The sequence below is a fragment of the Bos mutus genome, chromosome 1 (genome assembly GCF_027580195.1).
Source record: "Bos mutus isolate GX-2022 chromosome 1, NWIPB_WYAK_1.1, whole genome shotgun sequence".
In the NCBI taxonomy this organism is placed as follows: Eukaryota; Metazoa; Chordata; class Mammalia; order Artiodactyla; family Bovidae; genus Bos; species Bos mutus.
In genome coordinates, this window is record NC_091617.1 from 81584281 (window position 1) to 81601084 (window position 16804).

The window sequence follows — 16804 nt, forward strand, 5'->3', positions numbered from 1 at the left end:
AGGCCTGGCGTGCTGCAGTTCATGGGGTCGCGAAGACTTGGAGACGACTGAGAGACTGAACTGAACTGAACTGAACTGAATATAGTGGTTAAGAGCATGGTCCCTGGAGTCATACTATATGATTGAAATAGTGGCTCAGTCATGTGATGTTGGGGAAGTTACTTAACCTCTTTGTGCGTTATTCACTTATAAAATGGGAATAATAATAGCACTTATCTAGCAGAGCTGTTAGAAGAAGTAGATGAGTTAAAATATGTAAAAAAATTAATACATTAGAAAATATGCAATAAATAATAGCTAACACTCATTGAGGGCTTCCTTGTTGGCTCAGTAGTAAAGAATCCACCTGCCAAGGCAGGTTTGATCCCTGGGTCAGGAAGATCCCCTGGAGAAGGAAATGGTAACCCACTCCAGTTTTCTTGCCTGGGAAATTCCATGGACAGAGAAGCCTGGTGGGCTACAGTCAATGGGGTCGCAATAGAATCAGACACAACTTAGTGACTAAACAACAACAAAAACCCACTTATTGAACACTATGTGCCAAGCACTACGTTAAATGGTTTCTATGCATTTCTTCACACGATCTCCACAATGTTGTCTCTACCATTATGCCCATTTTACTCACAAGGCAACTGAGGGGCAGGAAGTTTAGGTAATGTGCCCAAGATTACATAGCTAGTAAACAGCAAATCCCATAGAAAAGACCTATCCATAAAATGGGGACAGTGATAAAAGTACTTACCTTAATGAGAATTAAACAAATTAATATTTGAATGATGGTTAGAACAGAGCCTAGAGCACAATAAGGCCTACGTTAAATACAAATTGCTATGGTGATTCTGAAATGGCAGTAAATAACTAAGGAAGGCTTGAAAGGAGAGAGAGAAGTGGAGCAAGAGGAGGAAAGGGGAGGAAAGGAGAGAAGAGGGAGAGAAGGGAGGGGAGGAAGGGGGAGGAGACAGGAGGAAGAAGAGGGAGGAGGAGCTGGAGAGAGAAAGGGGGTTGGGAGACAGACTGGTAAAGGTCAGAGTAGAGCAGGCAAAAAGAAATAAATAATAGGAGTAATTAAGTCTGATTAGGTTAAAAACAAAACCCCTCCCCTTTCCTCCAGTTAGTTACTATTTCTGCCAGCTGTACCTCGATATATCTTTTATCATCTTCTTTGACTCCTGTAGAATCTGCTATCCGTACCCTCTTGTCATCCATTTTACAATACTTATGGAGTGCCTCTATGTGCTGGGCACTGTTCTGAGCCCTGGAGATATGCCAATGAACAAGACAGGCCACATCTCAGTTCCTATTCTGCACTATAATAATGCCAATACTCCAAGCTGGATTCCCAGCTTTTGGTCAGCACTTCTCCAATCCATATTCCACAGGGCCACCAGAGAGACTAGATGATACAGATCCTATCCGGGCACTCCCTAGTTTAAATCCCCCCTGTTTAAACAGATTTCAATCTCTCGAGCATCGTGTTCAAGGTCTGTCACGAACTGTCCCGCACAGCCTTATCTCCCAGGCTTCACCTCCATGCAGACCGCACTTGTGACACAGTAAATCACTCAAAATCTTAGACAAGCGCACTTAGAAATAAGCACCTGCTGAAGGGATGTGGCTAGAACTCCATCCCTATTTCATCCTTCTACACTGAAACCTTAGGATAGTCTGGTTGCTCCCGCCTCCAGCCTGTCAGACTAAAAATCAGCCCTGACTCCTCCACAGCCTGGGCATCCTGAGAAGCCTGTGAGCACTCCTACCCAAGCGGGAGCCGGAAGAGGACGGGCTTCGCGCGGCCTCAGGGCCGCCATCTTGGCTGAGTTGGCCGGAAGAAGTCTGGCAAGTCGGCAAGCGAGTGCGCACTGAGACTGCGCGGTGGCCGCGCCGCGGCAACCGTCCCGAGCCTTCTGCGGTACAGCCCAGCAGCCGCAAAACCCCGTGTCACCTCTCCTAGTCCTCCTGCAGCTGCCCTAGCCGCTGTCCAACCCCTCCACCGGGGTTTGTGCAGCGGCTCGCACACCCCGCGGCCCGCGTACGCGCTCTGCACCTGCCTACCCGAAAACATGTTGCAGAAACCCGAGAGCGGGGCTCTCCCCATCCCTCAGGCGGAGAGGGAGATGGATGGCAGCCATGACGGTGAGACCCAGGCTCTGACCGCCTCGCAGGAGATGGCCCCGAGCCCCCTCCTGCAGGAGAGGCCCGAGGAGGACCTTGGCGCTGTAAGGGAGGAGGGGGCTACAGAACCCTCTCTCACCCCGAAAGGCGCGAGGGCTTTGGCAGCCAAAACCTTGGCCCGGCGTAGAGCCTGCCGCCGTCTGGATCGGACGGTAGCCGAGTTGGTGCAGTTTCTGCTGTTGAAGGACAGGAAGAAGAGCCCCATCACTCGCTCCGAGATGGTGAAATACGTTATCGGAGACTTAAAGGATCTGTTCCCTGAGATCATCGCAAGGGCCGCAGAGCATCTGCGGTATGTCTTCGGTTTCGAGCTGAAACAGCTTGACCGCAAGCACCACACTTACATCCTGATCAACAAACTAAAACCTATTGAGGATGAGGAGGAGGCTCTGAGAGGAGATGGCCCCAGGTTGGGTCTCTTAATGATGATCCTGGGCCTTATCTACATGAAAGGTAATAGCGCCAGAGAGGCACAGGTCTGGGCGATGCTGCGTCGGTTGGGCGTGCGTCCCTCAAAGTATCACTTCCTCTTTGGGTACCCGAAGAGGCTTATTATGGAAGATTTCGTGCAGCTGAGATACCTCAATTACAGGCGTGTGCCTCACACCAACCCACCGGAATGTGAATTCTCTTGGGGTCCCCGAAGCAACTTGGAAACCAGCAAGATGAAAGTCCTGGGGTTCGTGGCCAAGCTCCATAAGAAAGAACCCCAGCACTGGCCAGTGCAGTACCGTGAGGCCCTGGCAGATGAGGCTGATAGGGCCAGAGCTGGGGCAAGTGTGAGGGCTAGGGCAAGCACCCACCTCTGGTGAGGGCCAGCTAGGGATGGGGGTGGGGGGGATATAAAAGCTACCGTCTGCATCATAAGTAGACTCGGTGGGGAGAGGGTCTTTATTTCTGTAGCATTTGTGTTCGTGTAACTAGAATTTAGTTTTTGTATCTTGCTCAGTTTTGCTGTGTTTAATATACTGTTAAATTGATGTTTATAAATGAAATTCGTCTACTTTTTCCTGTAGGATTTTGTTGTAGATTTTTGCTGGTTTTGTAAAATGAATTGAAAAACTTTACATTTTCTTCTGTGGTCTTGAACAAATTATGCAGCACCAAATGATGTATTTAAATAATTTGAAGGAACTCAGCAGTATAATGATCTGGTACCAGGGGGAAAAAATAGCTGAATGGTATCTAGCTTTCTAACAGTTTTTGTCTATTGTATAAAGAAAAAAGGCTGACATGTAACTCTGCTTAGTTTTTATAATATCTGGTGGTGGGGGGTGGGCATGCAATTAGAGGTATAACCTGGTACACGTAATAAACATTTGTTAAGCATCTTTTGTGTGATGCACTGTTGGGGGTATTTGGGAATTAAAGGGCTTCCCAGGTGACTCAGGTTAAAGACTCTGCCTGCAATGCAGGAGACCCCGGTTCCATCCCTGGGCTGGGAAGATCCCCTGGAGAAGGGACTGGCAACCCACTTCAGTATTCTTACCTGGAGAATTCCGTAGACAATGGAGCCTGGAGAGCTACAGTCCGTGGGATCCAACAGAGTTGGACATGACTGAGCAACTAATACATGCTGAGCAAGATAAAGGTCCTACTCTTCAGAGCTGGACAGTAAATAAATAAACCAGAAATTACAGTGCAGTGAGTTGAAGGCTGCAGCGAGACACCTAGCCCCACTGGAGTGATTGGGTGAGGCTTGCCTGAAATTACCTTTAGTGGGACTTCAGTGTAGGGAAGGTGAAAAGACAGGGTGGGAGGAGACCGCGGGGCGGAGGGGGGGGCATGAAGGGGGGTGAGGAAAAGAAGTTGCAATGAGGAGATGGTATTAAAAATGACTACTTAAGATGCTCTTGAGTTACATGGGATGACTTGATAGATAACAGATCTGGAAAACAGCCGCCTTTGGCCAGTGCACTTGGCCGAGGGCACTTTATTACAGTGCATACATGATGGTGTCTATTGGCATTTTGGTCTTCTCCATCTCCCTTCTCTCAATCTTCATGTGTTTTCCTCTTCTACCAAAGCCCTCAGGGACCAAGCACTATAACAATTCTGGAACAGTGTGTAGGGTGGAGGGTACGTATGACGTCCACTACTGCCAAGAAGTCTTCACGATCTCTCCCTTGGCACCAGGAAGCCCAGCACCTTCATCAGTGTTTCTGCTTGCTGCTTTCCACTTGCTATCTCCCATTAGGAGAACTGTAGACATCTTTCACATTCTTAATACACATGAAGAGTCATCAACAAAAGCAGCTCAAGCCTCTGCAGTGCCCACCACCTTCACTCTGAGGATGAATCCTATAGGATGGGTACATCGAAGAATAAGGAATCTAGATGAGTGGTAACCAAACTAGAGCTGGGTGTAGGAGGATTGAGATGCTGGCCCCTACAGCTGCCATATATGGAAGACCCACTTCCTTCTTTCTTTACTGCCAGTTTTTGTGTGTGTGCACTTTCCATTGACCTGAATAACATATCTGAGTATGTTAAGGTTAGCATGGAATACAAACACTTTGAGATAAAAGCCCAGGGATCCAAAAAATCACAGTGAGACCAAAAGCTGTAAGTTTATGGGTAAAAAAGTTTGCTAATGATTATGACTTCTGGACAGTTTATTAATATAAATTCATTAAACAAAAGTACTGAGTGCCCACTATATGCCAAGGACTCTGCTGGGTTCCAAAGATGAAAAGGGAAAACTGATTTTACCCTCAAGGAATAATAGTGATAATTTCTCACATTTGTATTTTCTCACAGCTGTTGAGAGGTCAGCAGTGTCTGTACCTGAGGGTCTGATTACTTGGTGATTTGCTTACGGTCACTTGACAAAAGATAGCAACAAGACAAGAACCCAAGTCCCTTGCCTCCCAGTGTGTTTCATTCTAGTACATTGTGCCCCATGTCTGGGTTTCGATATATTGTATGTGATTTTATTTATCACAACTGCAAGAATCAAAACGAGGCACATGTAATTAACGCCAGTTGCCACTGCAATCCTTATGGGATAAGTAGAATAGAAATACTTCCCATTTCACTGGCAGTAGAGGTGATTTTCGGAGAAGGCAATGGCACCCCAATTCAGTACTCTTGCCTGGCAAATCCCATGGACGGAGGAGCCTGGTAGGCTGCAGTCCATGGGATCTCTAGGAGTGGGACACGACTGAGCGACTTCACTTTCACTTTTCACTTTCATGCACTGGACAAGGAAATGGCAACCCACTCCAGTGTTCTTGCCTGGAGAATCCCAGGGATGGGGAAGCCTGGTGGGCTGCCGTCTATGGGGTCACACAGAGTCAGACACAACTGAAGCAACTTAGCAGCAGCAGACTTTGCTGAAAGGCAGAAGTATAGTTCATGGCAAGACAGGACTAACAACTACCATTTATTAGACATCTGCTACAGGCCAAAAGCATTCCCCTTTCCTTTTCACCACCATATTGCAAAGTTTGGTATTATGAAATACCTTCATTTTACAGATATTAATACTTGCCATTTATTCAATACCTAATATGAGCCAGCTTTTTAATGCTTTACATATGTTTTAATGATTTTTATAACAATCTAACAGGATAGATGCTATCTGTTCCATTTTGAACTGTGCAAACTGAAACTCAGAGAAGCTATAAAGTTCTCATAGATAGCATATGACATAACAAGGGTTGGAACTGAAGCCTGACTGAGTCAAAACCCCACAGCTTTTCACTGTTACACATTTCCTTCTTTTTGGAACTCCTTTCAGACTTGGGGACTTACGTTCTTTCTTGCAAACATGGCTATCTCTCTGGAAATGCAAACAAGGATTGTATAACCAAGGTAATTAGGACAAGACTGGTCTGTGAGAAGATAAAAAGGAGGTTAAAATAAAGTTGGAGAGTTATCTGTGGACATTGGTTCCAGCTCTGCCTACCCACAGTGTTCTGAGTGCTGACCACAATGTGTAGAATGTGTAGCTTTACTCAAATTCCGCACGTTTTGTTCTTATAGGCCATGTTTCCTCAATCTTCGTTAGTCTGCTCTCTCCATTAAGGCTCAAATTAAGTCTTTCATGCCATGAAACAATCATCTACCATTTGTGAACCTGCAAATAGTCCCAACGTTGCTTCCAGATGGTACAGAGGGCTGGCAGAACTCATACCCTTGCCTCAGGATGAAAGACCTCCCATGTCACAGATGCCATCATCAGCTTCTCCGAAGTACTAAAAGTGTGGCCTCTGGGCCCATGTGTAGAGCAGACCTTGGCCATGGTGAGGGCAAGAGATGAATTCCCCCATGGATTACGGTCACTCACATGAGGGAGAAGGAAGGCTGGGATCCCTGGTCTTCTTTCCCTTCAGGCACAAACAGAACTAGATCTTCCTGGGTGAAACTGTGGGTGGGAGAGCAAAGAGATTTTGTCAGGAGAGTGATAGCAGATGGATTACTTCAGATCATACTTACTCTACCACAACTAGGTAACAAAGCCAGGAAAGAGAAGTCCCTTGAAAACTGTGAATCAAGTCTTAGACAATGGGAAAGTTTCAGTTCTGCCACAGACTCTGCAGGGATCTTGACATTCAGCGGAGTCAGGACTTTTGACCCACTGGAACTTGAAGAGTGGGCGTTTGGAAACAGGCTCCAGTTGATTACAGCCCCAACATCTAACAGTCACGAAGGGCTCTGGAGGTGGCAGCTCATTCACAGCCCCTGTAAATCAGGCCTCAATTCATAGGCTCAATCACAATTTCCACTTGAGATAATTATGCTCCATGCCTTGGTTATGGTGGCAATTGATGCTTGTGCAAAATAGTCCTCAAATTGTGCAGCCCAGCAGAGATGGCAACAATTACCTCCCAGCAGAAATATAGTGTACTGACTAAAGAGGTTAGGTGTTCTGAAAAGTGTCCCAATCAGGGCCTTTTAAAAGTCATGACTATGTGACCTTGAACAAGGAATTCCAAATTCTGAGGACTGAAACTCTAGGAAAGATTAGTGGGTGATTAGAGTTAATGGTTAGCTACAATCCACACCCATGACCCATCTTACCAGCTGACTGCAGACCCTGCCCAGTTCCCAGGCTAGTCGCCACTGATAACAATAGCAGTCAACAATTATTAAGCCTTATCTATCAGGCATGGTGCTAAGATGATAACCGAGATGATAACCAAATTGGCTCCCTGTCTACTCCAGTACCCTCTCAACAGCCAGTCGAAGGTGAACTGGATGAAATTTTTCTTCCTGAAGCAGTTCAACAATGGGAGACTCGGCCTCCTGCTGATCACTCTCCTGGGCATCCTGGCTGTGGTGCTCATCAAGGCGGGATACTACTGACAGACCCCCGCCACCTCATCATCTCTGCTGAATTATTCTTCTGCTAAGTGGATAATGAACCAATCATTTTTAAATCGTACCAGAACTTTTAAGAAGATATGCAAACACACCATTTTCACCATTCACCATTAATAAAACTCACCACTTCAATCAAAGCCCCCCTCACTTACCCGCCCCCCCGGCGCCCCGGGACTGAGTATGCTTGCTCAGAGAACCTGCGTCCCTAGAGCTCTGGGCCTGGGTGGGGAGTGCGCTGGGTGATCCCATGTTCCCAGAACCTGCTCAGTGACTCCTCCTCTCCAGGGACATGGGGCTTTCCACCCCCACCTTCAGGCAGCACCCCCTGAAGCCTTCCAGAGTCTGCCCCACCCAGGTTTCCATGTCTCAGTCCAGAGAGGTGAGGCAAGATCTCCCAGACCCCTCAGGGTTTGGGGCACTAGAACTGGGGTATGGGGATCCCTGTCCCTGATCCTAGGACCTGAAGACTGACCTCCAGAAGGCGTTCCTCCTTTTTCACCAGTCTCCATCCTGTCTCGTGCTCGGCTTGTGATGGTCAGTTGTAACGTCCACATGGGGTAAATCCTCAGGGTCCTGGAAGACAGCTGCCAGGTTGGTGCAAGAATCACCTGTCATTCATAGGCTGTGTGAGTCTTACAAAGCCACTGGCCTGTTTCACTTCTGTTGTGACAGTACTCAGACAATACCCACCCTCTAGCAGGGCATGCACGTGGCAAGTCAGTGGCTCTTCAGGGACGAATCTTGTTTCTGTACCACGAGGCAAGTAAGCATCCCCTTGGCTTTCCTTGTGGCTCAGCTGGTAAAGAATCTGCCTGCAATGCCAGAGACCTGGGTTTGATCCCTGGGTTGGGAAGATCCCCTGGAGAAGGGAATGGCTACCCACTCCATTTTTCTGGCCTGGAGAATTCTATGGACTGTATAGTCCATGGGGTCTCGAAGAATCGGACATGACTGAGCGACTTCCACGTTCACTTCACTTCTACACAACAGCCCCATGAGGCAGATTCTGCATTAGCTGTCATTGCAACACTGTAGGCAGACCACAAGGAAGGCATAATCTCTTTCATGCTGTCAGTGCACAAGTTAAGTGACTTGCCCAAGGTCATGACATAACTTGTGAACTGTGAATCCAGAAGTTGAACCTGAATCTCCTGGTTCTTGCTGTTAGTCCACCCTGCTGGTCTGCAGAAGGTTCTCAGGGAGCACCCAAGCTCCCTTTGGGAAAATGGGGCTGCGGGAGAAGAAAGAAAACCTCTGGGCCTGCTCCTTTATACCATTACCTAGAGCACCCAGAGTAGAGTCAGTAAGGAACAGGAGGAACAAATTGGCTTCTCTGACTGCAGGGTCACCAGAAGGGACCCAGACTGGGAGGGGAGCCCATTTGGAGGAATGCCAGCTCTGGGCAGCAGCACTGTGGTTCCTGCAGTGGGGGACCTGGTGCCCAAGATGCAGAGGGGTGTCAGCACAGGGAGGGGCCGCCATGAGGCCAGAGAGGGCTCCTACAATGGCACGTCCTTGGGCCCCAGGGCAGACGGATCCGCTTTTCACCCCACTCTGCCATGCTCTCCTGTCTGCCTTCAGCTGAGGACCTAATTCTCTGAGCTTTGGTTTCCTCATCTTTCAAACAGAGATAAAGCTGCTGCTGCTAAGTCACTTCAGTCGTGTCTGACTCTGTGCGACCCCATAGACAGCAGCCCACCAGGCTTCCCCGTCCCTGGGATTCTCCAGGCAAGAACACTAGAGTGGGTTGCCATTTCCTTCTCCAATGCATGAAAGTGAAAAGTGAAAGTGAAGTCGCTCAGTCATGTCCGACTCTAGCGACCCCATGGACTGCAGCCTACCAGGCTCCTCCGTCCATGGGATTTTCCTGCCAAAAGTACTGGAGTGGGGTGCCATTGCCTTCTCCGAGAGATAAAGCTACCTACTTCAAAACACCATGAAGCCTGAAGGAGGGGATTACCAGGCACTTCGCACAAGATCTGCCACATGGGAACTAGTGTTATTATAAACTGTGTTCACTCATTGCAACAAACACTTATCTTCTGTACATACATCCTGGTGGTGAGATTACAGCAGAGAATAACAGACAAAAATCCTTGTCCTCTAGAGCTTGCAGATCAGTATGAGGAGATAGACAATAAGGAAGTATGATACACAGCATGGTGGATGGAAGTCTACGTTGCAGGGAGAAACAAAGCAGGAAAGGGGGTGTGCGATTTTAAACAGCCTGCTCAGGGAAAGCCTCGCCACTGAGATATTTGAGTCAAAACTGAAGGTGAGAAGCAGGAAGCCCACAAGCTGTCTGAGTCGGGGGACCCAGGAGGAGGGGGTGCCAGCAGATGGAACAATGAGTGTGAAGGCCAAGGGTGGAAGCAGGCCAGGCGGTTTCTGAGAAGTAGCTCCTACAAGCAGAGTGAGAGATGGGGGAGGGCTGAGAAGTAGGAGTGTTCCTTCTCCTCAAGGAGCTGGCACAAGGACCTAAAACAATGAATAAACACAGATCTGCACCTAAGAGTTACCCTCGGAGCTCAGCAGAGGAAGAAACCACAGCAGCCTGAGGCAGCAGGGCCTTCCGCTGGGCCCTGAAGGGGAAGGAAAGAGAAAATATTCCTTATATGTAGCGTTTGTGTTTCTAATTATAAGTGCTTGTAGTGGAAAATTTGGAGAGTTCCATAAAAATATAAAGAAGAAAATGGATTCTCTAGAACACTGGCACCCAGAGGCAACCACAGTTAACAGGGCAGTACAGTTTTTTATCTGTCTCTAGTGTATTTAGTTTTCACCTGCCAAGGGTAGAAATGATTTGTTGCTACTTTAACAAAATGAGTCACGACACTGAGCCCCACTCCAGGCAATATGTCCTCAAATACTTCTGGGTGTTCCTAGTGGGACATCTCAAAGGATGTCACAAGTCCATCTATCCACAGCAGTGACCATGTGGGGCTTATGGAGGCCCATGAAAGGAGCGTCTGCCAGAGATGGTCCCTTGGGGGGTCCTTAGCATCCATGGCTGCTGCCTCCTCTGATGGCCACCAGGGTACCAGAGGGATGCTGTGTTCTGTGTGCACAGCGTGGACAGCGTGTCCTTCTCCCCAACTCTGTGTCAAGAAATATCACCTGGGTCCCAAAGCAGCAGTGCCAGGCCCTCTCCAACCTCCTTAGGAAGCCTGCTTGTCTCTGCTTGCAATGTCTTACAAGCAACTCTCCAAACTTCAGCTGAAAATAGTTGCCTCCACCGGGACCAGTTCAGGTTCCCTTCCTCCACAACTCTTTTCCTCAAATCTTAGGAAAAAAAGGGAAAAAAAGGCAGTCCCTGTCTCCCAAGGCATGTCTGTTTACACTGCTGAACCAGAACAGTGAACATCTGCACTCACGTTGTCGGTGACTACACAGTTTAAGATTGGTGTTGATTTTCCCAAAACAAAGCAAAAGTCTGCCCCAGTGGTAAATTAAATTCTCTGCTGCTGCTGCTGCTAAGTCACATCAGTCGTGTCTGACTCTGTGCGACCCCATAGACGGCAGCCCACCAGGCTCCCCCGTCCCTGGGATTCTCCAGGCAAGAACACTGGAGTGCATTGCCATTTCCTTCTCCAATGCATGAAAGTGAAAAGTGAAAGTGAAGTTGTGTCTGACTCTTCATGACCCCATGGACTGCAGCCTACCAGGCTCCTCCATCCATGGGATTTTCCAGGCAAGAGTACTGGAGTGGGGTGCCATTGCCTTCTCCAGATTAAATCCTCTACCTCTATGCAAATCACTAGCAATTAGTTCCCTTCCTCCACATTTCCCAGCTTCTCCTCATCATGTTTTTAAAACCATAGGGTGCATCTCAGCCAGGGATGCTGTATTCCATGAGAGATGGCTATAATTTAGGTAAAAGGTTGGAATGGAGGAAAGGATTCTAGGCAAGGGAAACCACTCCAGCTAAGGTCAGGTAGCAAGAGCGTGCGGTGTCCTGGGGACCATAAGGGGACCAATTAGGTTGAAGCAGAGTTTGTGGAGGAGAGGAGAGGGCGCTGTGGATGGAGAGAGACAGTGGCTGCGGGAAAACCATGAGCACATTGACGGTGGCTTGGCTGGTCGTGAAGGGGGAGGCTGGAGGCAGGGAGGCCACTCCACGCTAGAGTGGATGGCAGCCTGACGTGGGGAGTGGTGCAGCAGGAACAAGAGTGGGAAGGACAGGCTGGGGGACGAGCTTGAAATGACTGGATAACTGATCAGCTTTGGGAAATGCAACAGAGGGACATGTGAGATATGACTCAGAACTTCAAGCTGTCATGTCTGGAAGAATGCTGGAGTCATTCATTAGAAGAGCTGGATGCCCAGGGGGAGCTGGTTTGTGGTCAAGAAAATGGCTATGTCATCAGTTACCCTGAGTCTCAGCTGCTCAGTTGAATATCTGATGGATACTTGGAGCTGGGGCAGAGGAGGGACACTGAGGCTGAAAGTAGACACTCTGAGTCTCTTTGAAGACGTAGCCCAAACCATGGGCTTTCTCCTTGAGAGAGAGTGTAGAGGGAGGAGAGCAGAAGCTTGACAAACTCAAGTTCTTGCTGAAAGCAAGGGTCTTGGCAGTCCCAAGCAGCTTACACAGAAACTTAGTCCTGCCCCCAGAGTGGCCTTCTGGGCCCATTTCCTAATTATATTTCTAATAAATGATCTGGGGGATAAGAAGAAAGTTCAGAGGCAATAGCATGGCCAGGGACTCATGGAAGTGGGAAAACAGAAGCTGCAAGTTGTTGCAAGTTGGTGTCAGTGACAGGGAGGCCAAGAGTCTTTGCGTGCATTAAAAAGAGAAGTACAAACACACAGTCGCACTGAGGCTGGAAGGACTCAGGACAGACCTAACCAAGGCTGAAATGGGTCAGCTCATGAGCTTCCAGACTTAGCAGACTTTCTCTCCCAGCTTTATAAAGGACCTTCTGTCTTGGAATGGAACTTTCCAGGCAACAGCATCACCTTTGACCAGATCTGAGATATCTCCACAGGACAGATCCCCAGCGAGGGAGGTTCCACTCAGGGAGAACCCACACATTCAGCCTCTCGGACACACAGGGCATGTTGCCCAGACACAAATGCACACTTGTTATATATCAATACACGTACAAATATCTCCTCCAACTCCACAGGAGACATAAAAAAATATCATTTGGCAACTATCATATATCAGGTACTTTGCCTAGAGCTTTCCAAGTATTTTTACATTTAGTCTCACAACAATTATGAGAGAAAGGGATCATTTTCCGATTTTGTAAAAAAAAAAAAAAAACAACCAAGGCTCAGAAAAGTGAAATATTTTGCCCAGGATCACATGCCTAGAAAATGGCAGCTGGTTCCTGACCCAGATGTGCCTGTGCACTCACATGTTATTATTCTTCTTTCTTCAATATGTGTACACAATAGACTCATACACACAAACATATACCCATCCCCTCTGCACACACAAAATCCCCATAGAAAGTAAGCTCCTTGAGGGCAAGGATTGCATTTTGTCCACTGATGTATCCCAGGCATCTGGAACAGGGACTGGGCACATAGTATACACTCAACGAATATTTTAGGGTTGTCATTAAATGAACCGAAAGCATACAGGCATGGAATACTCACCTGTGTGCAGATATGCCTACACACATACACATGAGCACACTCACTCACCTTCATACACACTTACTAAATACATTAAATCCACTGTCTGAAAGGAGATCCCAGGTGAGGCCCCAGGTCTCAGAGGTGCCCCCACCCCTCACCCCAGGCCTGCTCCATCAGCGGCCTCATCGCTGGTCTCCCCAGACCCCTCCCTGGAGCAGCAACCAGCCCTCCCCGCAGCCTCATCACATCCCACCTCCTTCTTTTCTTAGTTCACTCAAAACAAAGAATTTTTCTAAAAGATCTTTACTAAGAGAGAAAGAGAAAAACATTAAAAAAAAAAAACCAAAAACCTGTAAGCTCTTGAACAGAGGAGTCGACAGAGCCAGTTTCTTATCCTAAGTCGTGCCCTTGAGTCCAGCCACAGCCTGGCATAGCTGGTGAGGTGATCAGCTTGTGAAGATCAGGCCCTGCTTGGCTGCTCTGCCAGCAGTTCAGATGCCCAGCCTAAGGGAGCAGGGAGTTGACACAGCTGCTCAATCTGGGCGATTCTCTCTTCCTCCAGATATGGCTGCTGCTTCTGTCCAGGCACAGACTCTCCTGCCACCCTGGCCTTCAGTTAACTGCAGTTTTACACCCTCTTTTTTTCTGCCATCTGCTGTGCCCTGGGCTTGTAAACCAGGCTAGTCCAACCCAATCGCTCGGTAGAATTGTGTCAATTCTGTGTCTAAAACTCCAGCCACCTTAATTCCTTCCTGGAGCCTCAAGCCTCTGCCTGGCATGGCTCCTGCCCACCTCTGGGCCTCCATCCACTCCACCCTTCTTTTATCTGTTCTCCAGTGACATTTGCAAAGCAGTTCTGATGGAGGTGCCGGAGCCCAGGGTCCCAAGAGTCTGTTCACTCAGACACCCCAGAGCAGATCCTGGGCCAGTGTATCAACACCACTGGGGTCTCTGGATTAAAAAGTAAGTTCCTGAGCCCACCCAAGGCCTGCTGGATCAGAGTCTCTGCAAGTGAGGCCCAGAAGCCAGCACTTTTAACAAGCTTCCCAGGTGACTCTCACACTCCAAAGTCCAAGAAGGACCACCCCAGATTTATTAAATTCCATACATATCCTCATGCATATATAATAATGATAGCTAAAATATTTATTGAGCACTTACGATGTGCCGGGAAGTATTCTCATGTATTAACTCAGTTCACCCTTATAACAAGGCTGAAAAGGAGGCATGGTATCACACCCACTTCATGGTGACTTGCCCAAGTTCACACTGCCTTTGATGGGAAGTCAGGAATCAAACGTAGGCTCTGTGACTTCCAAGCCTGCATGCAACCAGCATATACTCTCTAGCACACACAACTGCACCCACATCGACCACACACAAGACCCCTAACCCCTCAGAACCACTGACAAAAAAGTTCCAACGAAAAAAGATGGAGAGCCAGGGCATTTTCCAAGGCTCCTGGTTTCTCTCTCACCTCAAGTCTGGCATACGCAGATCTGAGCCGAGCGAGCCAGCAGCCACAGCCAGCAGAGCCAGGGAGCTGGTGAGCTGCAGCCCCAGGTCTTTGGCAGCACCCCCAGGCCCTGAGGCTCAGCTCTGCCTGCTGTAGGAAGCATGCCCACCACGGGCCTCTACTGCCATGCCCCATGGACCCTGCCCCCCGGCCTCCACTGCCCAGTGTGGCGTGGCTCCCTGAGACCCGAGCCCCTGACAGGGCCCTCCCTGCAGCTAGAGAGCAGATGTGCGTGCAGCTTTCTCCAAAAGCAAGTCTTCTCAGGAATCCTGCCATGGGGGGAAGGTAGGAGGGTGGGGGAAGGAGTGGAAAAACAACTGAAATACCATAACACAGAAAAGTGATCCAAAGAAAAAGCAGCAACTGAGTATCTGGAAGGAATAAACTGAGGAGGAAAGGCGCAGAGTTGTGCAGCGTGGCCACGAGGCTGCCAACCTTGGCAGCCCAGGGCTGGGGGCTGGGGACTGGGCGGCGCCGTCAACTGGCCACAAGGCTGATCTGGCTAGGGGCTGAGGTGCAGGGAGAGCAGAGATTGGGCTGATGCGGGGTCTTGAGGAGGGGATTTCAGCCAGCAGCATCCTCCTTCCCAGGGCTCTGGGCACTGTGTTCTTCAGCCCCCAAGAGCCATTGGAGGGTCCTTCCCAACATTCTCCACCTGAAGGATTTGCTTAGGACAGTGGAAAGAACCAGAATGATGCCTGGACTCAGACACCCTGATAGTGGGGAGAGAGGGCTTTCTCAGAATAGGGCTGGATGCTCTGACAGTAGAGGAGAAAGATGGGAAGGATTTATTCTGAAGCCACAGAATGCAGGATCAAGTGGTTCTCACCTAGCTCCCTCATGATGAGCAGCGCGACCGAGGGCAACTCACTTATTAAACACTGAGCCCAAGTCCCCTTGCTGTAAAATAGGCTAACTCAGGCTTTCTCTGTACATCTCAGGGTCAAAAAAGATCCATAGATTAGACAGCCTATCAAAGCTGAGGCTTGAGCACAGAAGCGAGATGGGGCGGTGTCTCAACACATGGAGCTGAAGGATTGGGTTTGAGACCTATTTACTAGCCACATGACCTTGGAGTAGACATTTAACCTCTCTGTGCTCAAAGGAGCCAAAGCCTAGATACATGAAAAGCTTTTGAAAAAAGTTTTACAAGTAGTAGATGCTGTCAGCTCCCACTTCCTCATCATGTTCCAGGTACAGATTGTATGTATATTTTTGTGAGGCAGGTACTACATATTCCCATTTTACAGAGGGAAAAAGAAGGCTCAGGGAAGTTAAGGAACCTCTGAAAACTGACAGGTGCTTAAGTTGAACCAGGTCTGTCTGACTCTGGAGCCCATGGCATCTCTCCTATTGCAGCCCACAGGGCAGGGATAGGCAATGCCTGGTTGGTAAGCCTAGGAAAGAGGCACAGTCTTAGTAGAGGAGCCTGGCTGAGGATATTGGGCAGCAAGAGCAGGGATTCTGTTCGGGCTCGTCTTATGCAGGAGGCGTGTTGAAGTGTGATGTGCCCAGACCTGGAGGAACAGAAGCCCCCAGTGTCTCATGACAACCTGGAGGCCAGGTGCCCGAGGGTGCAAAGGCACCATAATCCACCATGAGGGCAACTGCCAGGCAGAGCCTGGGGAACAAAGCAGGGAGCACGAGAGCTGCCAAGTAGGTCAGCAGAGCAGCAAACTGTTGAGCGAGATAGGTGTGGAGCTGGGAACAAGCTGGATTGTTAATAGGATAACCACAGATAAAAGGAGGCCCAGACAGGTCATCAGGATGGCTCAAGAATCAACTCCATAGCTGTGGTTGAGGCCTCCTCTTATATAAGAGGCTCTGTGAGGCTATGGGGGATTTTGAGTGGACAGGTTATTGAGACCTGGGCTCAAGTACAGAGAGAAAGCTGGTAGTTGGTCACAGGGTATGGAGTTGAAGAATCAGGTTTGAGATCTTCTCACTAGCCATTTGACCCTGGAGTAGACACTTAACTCTGTGCTGAAGAGCCAAGCGTAGATAAGAGCTGAGCAAAGATGGTCTCCCTCCACGTATGCTCACCAGCCCCTGCCCACACCTCACATTTCCCTTCTGTTTCAGCAGTTTTGACCACTCCATTGTAATGACCAGCCAGTGTGTCCATCACCCCATCAGGACTGTGGGTTTCTCAAGGGCACCCCATCGTGGTGCCCGAGACAGGGACTTATAAGTGTTTGA

The 16804-nt window shown here is 48.8% G+C and overlaps 1 protein-coding gene and 1 long non-coding RNA gene across 2 annotated transcripts; one reads left to right on the top strand and one right to left on the bottom strand.

Moving 5' to 3' along the window:
• Positions 1-1830: 1830 nt before the first annotated feature.
• MAGEF1 (MAGE family member F1) lies at positions 1831-3872 on the top strand. Its single transcript, XM_005909144.3, has one exon. The coding sequence runs from the start codon at positions 2061-2063 to the stop codon at positions 2982-2984; it is 924 nt and encodes a 307-aa protein (XP_005909206.1). The 5' UTR covers positions 1831-2060; the 3' UTR covers positions 2985-3872.
• A 107-nt stretch (positions 3873-3979) lies between these two features.
• LOC138989434 (uncharacterized) lies at positions 3980-14540 on the bottom strand. The gene is made up of 4 exons (XR_011465747.1): positions 13440-14540; positions 8191-8312; positions 7973-8108; positions 3980-6541 (listed from the first exon to the last, which is right to left on the bottom strand). It is a non-coding gene; the product is annotated as an uncharacterized lncRNA (long non-coding RNA).
• Positions 14541-16804: the final 2264 nt, after the last annotated feature.

Excerpts from the sequence above, each read along its gene's own strand:
- MAGEF1 (XM_005909144.3), top strand. The coding sequence starts at position 2,061 with ATGTTGCAGAAACCCGAGAGCGGGGCTCTCCCCATCCCTCAGGCGGAG.